General features: G+C 44.6%; 1 protein-coding gene across 1 annotated transcript in view; it reads right to left on the bottom strand.

The window, feature by feature from the left end:
* Positions 1 to 11866, bottom strand: part of PDZD2 (PDZ domain containing 2) — a 438467-nt gene that overhangs the window by 39903 nt on the left and 386698 nt on the right. The window contains exons 15-18 of the mRNA XM_011952551.1: positions 7201 to 7282; positions 4783 to 4817; positions 3882 to 4038; positions 1551 to 2359 (exon numbers count right to left, since the gene is read on the bottom strand). Of these exons, the coding sequence (XP_011807941.1) occupies positions 1551 to 2359; positions 3882 to 4038; positions 4783 to 4817; positions 7201 to 7282 (1083 nt within the window). The remainder of the gene's footprint in view (positions 1 to 1550; positions 2360 to 3881; positions 4039 to 4782; positions 4818 to 7200; positions 7283 to 11866) is intronic.

The following is an 11866-nucleotide window of genomic DNA, read 5'->3' as shown; positions in this document are numbered from 1 at the left end:
AGGATGGTCTCGATCTCCTGACCTCGTGATCCGCCCGTCTCGGCCTCCCAAAGTGCTGGGATTACAGGCTTGAGCCACCGCGCCCGGCCGATTCTTGTATTTTTAGTAGAGACGGTTTTGCCATGTTGGCCAGGCTGGTCTCGAATTCCTGACCTCAGGTGATCCACCTGCCTCAGCATCCCAAAGTGCTGGGATTACAGGCGTGAGCCACTGTGCCCAGCTGATACTTTTTAAAAGAAGAAATTTACCCAATGGCCAAACATTATATTTTAAAACACAGGTAGTGGTTGCAGGTAAAATATGATATTTGAGGAGAAGGAAAAAAGATGTGCATTTCTATTAAAACAAAAATAAGGTTTAAAAAAAGACTTTTGCCTGCTATAGTTTTTATGACATCATTTTCCAGGGCTATTTACATATATGTTTATATAAACCACTTGAACACACATCTTTAATACTATGGTTTTATAAATCATCTCAGATTCTTTGTTCAGAGAGAGACAGAGAGAGGTTATTTATGTTAAGGAGATTCTAAACAACATTGATTTCTTGTACTCTCTCCTTGATAAAGTAGAGGTATATTGAAAATTTCAAAAAATGAACAATTTGATAATTCTAACATACTTGTAACCAAGTAGTAACGTAATCAATATTAACTTGCATTTAATGTGGTGCATTATAAATTCCACTCAGCAAGGTTATGAGTGGCTATAATTATATATAACCAATGCAGAAATTTGCAAAAACGTAAGGATCACTCATAACCTTATCAGCTGGAGGGAATCACTGTTAACATATATTTGATGGTTCCTCCAGCTCTGTGTGATGACCAAGGCAGAGAGCACCAGCCCAGAGAACTAAGCTCAGCAATGTTCAATAACTTGTCCAAGTTGTCACTCGACCAGTGAGTGCCAACTCGTCAGCGGTGGAGCCCATGACAGGCCCAGGGTTTTACTTTCCCTGCACCACACTGCCTTTCCATTGTCGGCCACAGGTGCTGTGTACAGGTAAGACAGGGATGCTATAGTATCTTCGGGCCAAATGATCTCATGACTAACAACTGCTGATACATTAATAAACTCCCTTGGCCGGGCGCAGTGGCTCAGGCTTGTAACCCCAGCACTTCAGGAGGCCAAGGCAGGTGGATCACCTGAGGCCAGGAGTTCAAGACCAGCCTGACCAATATGGTGAAACTCTGTCTCTACTAAAAAATACAAAAATTAGCCAGGCATGGTGGTGTGCACCTACAGTCCCAGCTCCTCGGGAGGCTGAGACAGGAGAATCGCTTGAACCTGGGAGGCGGAGGTTGCAGTGAGCTGAGATTGCGCCACCGCACTCCAGGCTGGGTGACAGAGTGAAAACTCCATCTCCAAAAAAAAAAAAAAAGCTCCCAAGCAATCCAGGTTTTTAAGTGATTGACTCTTGAAAGATAATTCTCCAGCCATCATCCGTTCCCACTGGCGGCTTCCCCATGCTTTACAACAGACTCCATCTTCACTCACACATATTCATGCACTTCCATTCCAAGTAACTAAGAGAAAGTCAGTTACCTTCTCCACAGCTCCACCTGGCCGAACGCCAGCGACAGTCACTTTGACAGAAGTGGCCTGGACTCTCGAGTCCAGATGGCATGGATCATTGGCTCTGCCAGTCAGGTTCACTGTCTCTGAGCCACTGGGCCTGGCCTCAGCCTCAGATCTCTTGCAGTGGGGGCTGACCCTGGCCACTGGTCTGTGCCTGGAGCCCAGGCCTTCATTCTTCTGCTGGGGGGAACCGGGGCTCCCAGTGTTCATCGGACTCTGGGTGTCTGTATGGACTGTGTATTCCAATTTGGGTGCAGAACTTGATCCTGTCAGTTCCTTCTTCCACCAGCTTCCAGGGCTCCCCTTGGGGGCCCCTGCAGAGGCCGTGAGGTTGGCCGCATGGGAAGGAGTGTCCACCATGCCCTCTGGGATACTCCCCTCTAAGTCCACTGAGCTGCCAAGAAGAGGCGCCGAAATGGCCTTGCTGACCAGCGTTTTCTGGGGTCGTCCCTCTTGGCTGTGGACGTCCACGCCCTTGGAAGAGGAAATTAAGACACACCTCGAGTCATCCTCTGCCAGAGCCCTGCTGGGAGCCGGGAGGGCCCCTGGGAGTGAAACGCAGTCCCCTTCTCCGTCAAACTCTTCCTCATCACTGGCATCGGCATCGTAGCAGCCTACCTTCCTCTGGCGGAGGAGAGGGTTTCGGAGGGCCTGTGGGCTTCCGGGAAGACTGGTCTGTCTGGCAAGTGTCACCTGCTTGTGGAAGAGCCCAGAGGCTCGCTGGCTCCCGAGAGTCACGAGGCTGTTGGCTCTGGCTTTTCCAGGCTCCTTGTGAGCTGGCGGAGGTGGGGACAGAAAAGTCAAGTGAACTTCCCGCTTGGCCCTGTCTTATCATCTGACCCCATCATTACACATAAGCATGTCCACATTCACTAACACCAGACACACAACCTCAGCCACTGGACGCAAGGCCTGGGCAACATGGCTTCCTGGAGGCTACACGGAGTGGATAGCCTGGCTGGCTTTCTCTTTTCCCTAGTGACCTACCCCCAACCCCTTTTCTTAAATCCCAACCTCTGGATTAACTCAAACATGTGTGCTGTCGAAAGACAGAAACTTAATTCTTTCACCCCCATGATATCTAACACATTGTTAGGGTTTAACCTAAATGCTGCTGAGAATTCCTCCACAGAAGGATACCCGGGGAATGATGATATGTCCCACACACCTGGGCTGCCTTCTTGGCCCCTTGAGGTCCTTCCTTCATCTGCAGAAAGGGAGGCTTGATTGACAGGCACGTGAGCGCTTGCAGTGTGGTACAGCGAAGCCTGACCTATCCTATGTCTCAAAGAGACTCTAGAATAATGCCAATCTGAATCTGCAATGATTTTTATATCTTGTTAAATGTAGTGAAAAACTACACGTTTGCACCTTGAAAGGTTTCTGTAAAAACAGAGCAAGCTCATCGACAGCTCTGAATGAGCCAGAGTGGTCGTTGCCTGCCTCTCCTAAAACAAGGGGATTTTCTTCTTCAGATGTTAGAAATTCAGAGGAAACCTCACCAGCAGAAAGAAGTCTGAGAAATCAGTATGGATCGTATCAGATTATCATCTCATATTATCTTGAATAGATATACCAATGAGATTAAAAAAAAAAAACCTTTTGCTAATATGTCTCTTTTGAGTTCTTAATCTTTAATTTACAGCCTTCTACCAAGAATGGAAGCTAGGGCCTGGTGAGGGAAGGGACCTGGAATTTGGCTGAATTCCCTAAAATGTAAGGGCATCAGGTTGCCCACTCTGATTTGATGCCATAAAATTCAAGACTACATTATGTAAATGGCATTGGATGGACGTTTGGTTTAACCACCACCCACCTGGCTATAGAATGTGCATCCAGCTTGTTTAGTGAGTAACTGAGTGGCCAGTCACTAACAGGGGCTGCATTTGCCAAGAGTAAACTCTCAGGGTACAACATTGTCTAATGGCGCGATCTCAGCTAACTGCAACCTTGGCCTCCCAGGTTCAAGCGATTCTCCCTCCTCAGCCTCCCGAGTAGCTAGGATTACTGGCACGTGCCACCACGCCCAGGTAATTTTTATGTTTTTAGTAGAGATGCGGTTTCACTATGTTGGCCAGACTGGTTTCGAACTCCTGACCTCAGGTGATCCCCTTGTCTCGGCCTCCCCAAATGTTAGGATTACAGGTGTGAGCCACTGTGCCTGGCCTGGTCTCCAGCTCTTTTCTCATTTTACAGCACCAGGGTAGTTAAACCATTGTAGCCGCCAGCATAGAGGTGGAAACCAGTCACTGCAGACTGGAATGCAGAGCCCAGGCCCTCTGGGGCGTCCCTGCTTACTGGAGGTGCTAGGAGGCAGGCTGCCCTCCTCCGACGTGCTGCAGCCACTTCCTGGGTGATCCTCGTCCTCAGAACCAGCCACCATGAAGTCAGACAAGGGGCCAGGGACATCGTGGGCAAAGTACTGGGAGAGTTCAGATTCAGAAATAAGGGAGTCCTGTTGAAGAAGAAAACGTCCGATGACTAAGAAAATGCAGCAGAAGCAGATTTTCAAGGGTTATTACGTCCTATCTTTCCAAGAATGCTTTGTTCTAATCCATGGTCACTTGAAATAGCTGTGATAGTAAACACTAACCTCCATTTACTTCAGGATGGCCAAACTGACAACTAATGAATAAAAAGGTGACTGGTGCCAGACAATGTTTCTACAGACTTTTTGTTTTTGGCTGAATTTGTGGCAATAATCGGAAGAGCTGCAGCAGCAGCACATCAGCCATCCCAGGAAAAACACTGTGGGGGGATGTGATGGGAAAGCCAAATGGGATTCAAGCCAACCAGTCTAGTCAAGTGGTGAACAAAAACCAGGGGAGTCTGAATCCTGCACCCCGATGCACTGAGACTCAGCAAAAGCCTAGCTGAGGAAGATCCCACGGCCTCCTTAAAGCCCCGAGTCCCGACTCACGCTGCTTTATTATGGAGCAGTTTGAAAAGTTATTTTGCAAACTGTAGTTCAGTTCTTCTATTTTGTTGCTCTATTCTTTTCCTGGATAAGTGTTTAACAAAAGAAACACACATTTCTGCATCTGTTCTCAAATGAGCGTTGTTGTGTTTTCCTGTATAAAGTGGCAAAAATGACTCATGGGCAGAAACAGGGACTGGGCCCTCCAGCTTGACTTGTGGGCTCCAGGAATTGGTTCGTAGTCCAGCTGAGGGAGGCAGGCAGCAGTCTACCTGGACTCACCTTTTTTGCAAGAGAGGGACTCTTCAAGGGGGTACCTGTTGGAGGGAAAAGTCACCATATTGTCAAAACAATAAAGCTCAAGTCACGAATAGGCTTACATCCTTAACTAGAAAAGGAGGCGGCAAACACAGTAAACCAGAGTCCCTTTGCTTGATGATGGGCTGCATGCACAGGGGTAGAGGTGCATGCAGTCTACCTGGGTACCTGATCCTCATCCCCATCCCATCTGCTATGATGCTTCAAGCCCTAACTCAGATGCTACTACCTGTATGATGATCCCAGTTAGAAGCAATTCCTTCTGAATTTCCTGTCTGATTCTACCCACACATCAACTTTCATATACATCATATCATGTATGAGTGGATGTGTCTTGTATCCCTCCTGAAATCTGAAGAGCAGAAATGTTGACTGATCTGACCCCACGGAGATGGACATTTATTTATCGTGAGATGGAGTTGCACTCTTGCTGCCCAGGCTGGACTGCAATGGCATGCTCTCGGCTCACTGCAACCTCCGCCTCGTGGGTTCAAGCAATTCTCCTGTCTCGGCCTCCTGAGTAGCCGGGATTACAGGCATGCGCCACCACACCTGGCTACTTTTGTATTTTTAGCAGAGATGGGGTTTCTCCATGTTGGTCAGGCTGGTCTCAAACTCCAGACCTCAGGTGATCCGCCCACCTTGGCCTCCCAAAGTGCCGCGATTGTAGGCGTGAGCCATGGCGCCTGGCCGGAGCTGGACATTGTACTTTGTATCTACTAAGTGTTGGGTGATAACTGCTGGATGGATTGAAGGATGAATTAACAAATGAACACACCCAAGAAACTCATGAAAGAATTGAGGAGATGACTAAGTATCTATTTCAGTGTTTTTTTTTTTTTTTTTGAGACGGAGTCTTGCTCTGTCCCCCAGGCTGGAGTGCAGTGGCACGATCTCGGTTCACTGCAAGCTCTGCCTCCTGGGTTCATGCCATTCTCCTGCCTCAGCCTCCCAAGTAACTGGGACTACAGGCGCCCACCACCATGCCGGCTAATTTTTTTGTATTTTTAGTAGAGACGGGGTTTCACCGGGTTAGCCAGGATGGTCTCGATCTCCTGACCTCATGATCCGCCCGCCTCGGCCTCCCAAAGTGCTAGGATTACAGGCTTGAGCCACCATGCCCGGCCCTATTTTAGTTTTTAACTGCAGTGTGAAAAGGCTCAGGATTTAAACTATATGCCATGAAGCAAAAAGGACTTTGGGCATGAGGATTACGGCTTAATAAACTTTTATAAATGATCAAGTGGAAATGCTGGGATTATGAGAGCACAGCTCTCAGGCAGGTCGGGATGTTAAACTGGTGGAATAAAGAGCCTAAGATGGCTGTGTCTACTTCAAATATATTAATTACGAATGTAAACAATCAGGGTATTTCATGATTGCCAAAAAACTTTATGCTTTCCTTTTCCTCTGACAACTAATAACTTATGGCTCAATTCCTTTTCCTCCCAGGTAGCAATCTGAACATCAGTATAATCTCAAGCTCAGAAATGTGTGAAGAGTCCCTTTAGGCTTCTATGCTAAAGGAAACTTTATTTTTAAGACTTGATACAATGTTTCATTTTTAAATTCATATGAAATTCCTACTATCTCAAGCCTTCTCTGCCTGAATTTTTCCACTTAAGAGAGAAATCATGATTTTTGCTACTTCTATTACCCTCTTTGAATGGAAACTTTTTAATTCTTGTAAAGAAATCTCAGGCTTGCCGGGCGCGGTGGCTCAAGCCTGTAATCCCAGCACTTTGGGAGGCCGAGACGGGCGGATCACGAGGTCAGGAGATCGAGACCATCCTGGCTAACACGGTGAAACCCCATCTCTACTGAAAAATACAAAAAACTAGCCGGGCGACGTGGTGGGCGCCTATAGTCCCAGCTACTCAGGAGGCTGAGGCAGGAGAATGGCGTGAACCTGGGAGGCGGAGGTTGCGGTGAGCTGAGATCCAGCCACTGCACTCCAGCTTGGGTGACAGCGAGACTCTGTCTCAAAAAAAAAAAAAAAAAAAAAAAAAAGAAATCTCAGGCTTTTTGGTAGATAATACTCTGCATCCACCAAACTACTGACATTCTGGTTATCACTTCCCTTTCATCTTTAGCATTTCAAATGAATCAAGCATAAATACATGAAATGCTTCTAACTTACCTTTGCAAATTATGTGAAAGTACTATAAGAACCATGCATGATTAGATCTTTAATGAAGCACATTAAACAACTGCAGAAATCAAAAGTAGCAGCCAAGAGAAAGCACAGACTGTCTTTGACAGCTACTTTTGCCAAACCCGATAATTACAACAATCCAATAATCCTGCACTGGGGAGTGCCCCATGGGTGAACTTAATGAGAAACTCTTCTGAATGTTGAATGAAAATGTGTGATTACAGTACCTAAGCCAGGAGAGGAATTGGCCTCTTTGCTTTCCTGATAAGTGCTGCGTGCTATCACTTCATCCATTTCCTGCTCGGAAACCTGATTTTCAGCAGAAAGCAAAGATTAGATGGTTTTATTTATTTCTCCCAATAAAAGTACCTAGGACCAGAGTCAGAGTCAAGTGCAGACAAAGAGGCAAACCACAGGACCAAGGATTATGACCATCCTCCGAAGCAGTAACTCAGAGCTTGTAAGAAGTCCAGCAACACACACATAACAAGACTTTCAACTGGTGCCCAAGTTCATTAAGCAAAGCATTCAGTGCTGTGATTACCAATAACACGGCTGATATCTGCTTCTCTAGAAAACTCACTTCTAATTCTTTTTTTTTTTTTTTTTGAGACAGAGTCTCTCTGTCACCCAGGCTGAAATGCAGTGGCTTGATCTTGGCTTTGCTGCAACCTTCAACTCCCAGGTTCAAGTGATTCTCCTGCCTCAGCCTCCCGAGTAGCTGGGACACCAGGTGCGCACCACCACGCCCAGCTAATTTTTGTATTTTTAGTAGAGACGGGGTTTCACTATATTGGTCAGGCTGGTCTTGAACTCCTGACCTTGTGGTCCACCCACCTCGGCCCCTCAAAGTGCTGGGATTACAGGTGTGAGCCACTGTGCTTGGCCTAATTCTTTTTAATTTTTAAACAATTTTAAACCTACATAAAACATGTATGAGTAGTACAATAGTATACTTTTCACCTAGAATCACTAATTTTTAACATTTTGCCACATTTACATGCACGTCCTCCCTACATAAACACACACACATACACGCACAGAATTACAGCTTTTTGCTAAACCATTTGCGAGTAAGTTGCAGACATCACGACCCTTTACTCGTAAATATTTCAGCATGGGTCTGTTAGAAACAAAGACATTCTTTTAAATAACCATAATATTATTATCAAATTCAGGAAATGCAATGATGACTGTGTAACGTACATTTCATATTCCAGTTTGACTAAACACTGAATACTGACAGTACTTTTCTAATACTGTCCTTTACAAGTATTACTCAAAGTGTGTCTGTAGTCTGGGACTAGCTCACAGAAAGTTTAATGCCAGCCTGTGATGAGATAAGAACTTAACTCTAGAATGCAAATTAGCCTACAGCTTCATCAACATCATCATGCTAAGGAAAAAATGTCAGCTGAACTATGTAATAGTGTGCACGGTGACATAATGTTTACATTTTGGTGCAAAGTGCATCTTGCTATGGACCTGTAGCAGGCTGTCATGGATCAATTTCTTTGCATAGTGATGTTTTATAAAAAAATTGTTTTTGGCAATCCAGGATCTAGTTGTTGTATGTCTTTAGTCTCCTTTAATCTGAAACAGCCCCTGGATCTTCCTTGGTCTTTCATGGCACTGATATCTTGGAAGAAACCAGACCAATCCAAACCTTCAATTAGGATCTGTCTGATAGTTTCCTCATGCTTAGATTCAGATTATGCATTTTTTTTTTTTTGGCAGAAAAAATACAAAAATGATTTCCTTCTCAGTGCATTCAGAGGCACTAAGGGTCAATGTGTCTTATAATCCATGATAACTTTGATCGCTTGATTAGGGATGGAATTTGCCAGATTTCTCCACTGGAATTTTTTTCAGTCATTAACGAGTAATCTGCGAAGAAATAGTTTGAGACTATGTAAATATCCCACTCTCCAATATATTTTTACCCCATGGTTTTAGCATCGACTATTATTGCTTAAATCAATTATGACTCTGAAGCTTTCAAAACAGTGCTTCTATAAGCTTTCCATTCCTTCTGTATTTATTAGTATCATGGCAGATTCACGGATGTTCTTCTCAGTTGTTATCCATAACTGTCATTATTCATGGGAGGATTTTTTTTAAAAGCCTGACATATAATGAAATATGTTGATTAAAATAATAAGAAAATGTGGAAATTCTTTTTTGAAGGTAGGAGTATTTAAAACTTAGAATGGTAATGTTATGTACTACAATAATATTTGGCATAAGCAATGTTTGGATAAGCATAACAATTTGTCTTAATAAATATTTCTATATAGAATTCAGCATTATATTTTATCATAACAGTTAAATTATAATGACACTGTGGCCTTTATGTAATGTTTTATGGTAGGCTTCACAGGAAATAAAATATGTACACATACATGCACTCAGGCATATATACTTAAACACACATCCCCCTCCACATAGTAAAGAATAATTTTATATAAATGAGTCAGGGAAAATATCAGCTTATAGAGTGGTTGCTGTATTTCTTAATGCTAGACTTTCAATATCTGCAATTGATTTTTTTTGAATAGGAGAAAAATGGACTTCTATTACTTTCTTCCACTTAATGTAAGCTAGAAGCTGCTATCCCAGCTAGTCTAAATCTCAGCCTGACTAGACCTGGAAGGCTTAAATAACCTAACTGGGCAGCCACTGCTCCAGACATTATGAGAAACAGAAGAAAATAAATCCTTGTGGTATTTATCTTGGAATAACAAGAAAACTAAGCAAGCACATACATTCAGTATCAAAATGTACTACTGGCACAAAATGCTGGGCTAAGTGGTACAAAAATACATTCAACATAAAATGGAATCTTAACCAAAAGATAAATACAGCATGAGGTTACAACTAAGAACACCACGTTTACCTAGGAAGAAACGTGAAATCCAGTCAAACACACACCGGCATTTGGTTTTGCTGGACATATCTCCAACACCATCACAGAAGACTATATTACTGTGGCTAGAAACATGGATGAACCTGCATGGTCAATGGCATGGCGGCCACCAGTCCACCAGGATTATGATGCTTTGCACTGAAATGCCATTTGGATGTTTGATTGTATTGGCAAAATAGGCAGAGGTTTTGGGGCCGAGATGAACTGGACCTCTGAACAAATCGTGACCCATGTTATGCTGTTATTTTGAAGTCAGACATGCCTTGAAGCCAATGACTGCAAACCACTGAAAACTCAGTTTTCTGTAACATTGCTGACGGATGTATTAGGGCAGCCACAGGTTATTGGACTGCTTCCCGAGGTGAAAGGAGGTGATGTGGGTGGTAGAATCCAATTGAAGATTCTGGGGGAAGGAGCTGAGAACTGCTTTAGATGGAACCATCAGGCAAAGAGAGTCAGCAGTGAAACAAAAGAGAACAGCAGTGAAACAAAAGAGAACAGATATAAAGTGAAGGTGTCAGAACCACAGAATAGAAAGGAGAAAAATGGGAAGTGACAAGGAGGAAAAAACAGAAAAAGGTGGAAGGACTTGGTTGGTTTGATTGGATTGACTGACTGATTGACTTGAGACAGAGTCTTGCTCTGTTGCCCAGGCTAGAGTGCAGTGGCATGATCTTAGCTTACTGCAACTTCCACCTCCCAGATTCAAGCGATTCTCCCGCCTCAGCCTCCCAAGTAGCTGGGATTATAGGCACCCGCCACCTGGCAATTTTTTGTATCTTTAGTAGAGATGGGGTTTCATCATGTTGGTCTGGGTGGTCTCAAACTCCTGACCTCAAATGATCCACCTGCCTTGTCTTCCCAAAGTGCTGGGATTACACATGTGAGCTACTGCGCTCAGCTGGGACAGACGGACGGGTGGACGGACGGACGGATTTATTTATTTATTTATTTATTTATTTAGACGAAGTCTCGCTCTTGTCCCCCAGGCTAGAGTGCGATGGCGCGATCTCTGCTCACTGCAACCTCCGCCTCCCGGGTTCAAGCAATTCTCCTGCCTCGGCCTCCTGAGTAGCTGGGATTACAGGCGCCTGCCACCAAGCCCAGCTACTCTTTATATTTTTAGTAGAGATGGGCTTTTACCTATGTTGGCCAGACTGGTCTATAACTCCTGATCCACCTGCCTCAGCCTCCCAAAGTGATGGGATTACAGGTGTGAGCCACTGCGCCCGGCCTGGTTTTACATTATTTATTCAAAAAACTTTGTCTGCAAGACCTTTCTGAGGATGCATATAGGGAACACAATCTGAAGAAAAGCAGAGTTGCCTGTGCATTAATCTAACGGCAACTTTGTCCCAGCGCTGTTGTTGACATCACATCCCCAGATCAAGACATAGAGCCATGGCATGATAGCAATAATTTGTCCTGGGGAGGACCAGGACCACAAATGAACATCACTAAGTGTCTAAATTGATGCCACCAAGAAACCTCAGATATGGCATGTAGAGGGACCCAAAAGGGCTCTTGGCATATACTTCTTACTCTTAAAGTGGTGTACCAGTCCATCAAGCACAGTAGCCTGGGAACATTAGGACGTAATTAAGCAACACTACAAGGAATACCAAGGTATGCCCATATGACAGGCATGGGTAAGAAGTAATGTTTTTTTTTTTTTGGAGACAAAGTCTCGCTCTGTTGCCCAGGCTGGAGTGTAGCAGCACAGTCTTGGCTCACTGTAACCTCCACCTCGCAGGTACAAGTGATTCTCCTTCCTCAGCATTGGAGTAGCTGGGATTACAGGAACACACCACCACACTGGCTAATTTTTGTATTATTGGTAAAGACAGGGTTTCACCATGTTGGCCAGGTTGGTCTCGAACTCCTGACCTCAAGTGATCCACCCACCTCGGCCTCCTAAAGTGCTGGGATTACAGGCATGAGCCACTGCACCCGGCCAAGAGGTAATG

The sequence above is a fragment of the Colobus angolensis genome, unplaced genomic scaffold (genome assembly GCF_000951035.1).
Source record: "Colobus angolensis palliatus isolate OR3802 unplaced genomic scaffold, Cang.pa_1.0 Scaffold341, whole genome shotgun sequence".
Classification (NCBI taxonomy): domain Eukaryota; kingdom Metazoa; phylum Chordata; class Mammalia; order Primates; family Cercopithecidae; genus Colobus; species Colobus angolensis.
The sequence above is the reverse complement of the archived record's forward strand: the minus strand, read 5'-3'. Positions and strand labels throughout refer to the sequence as shown.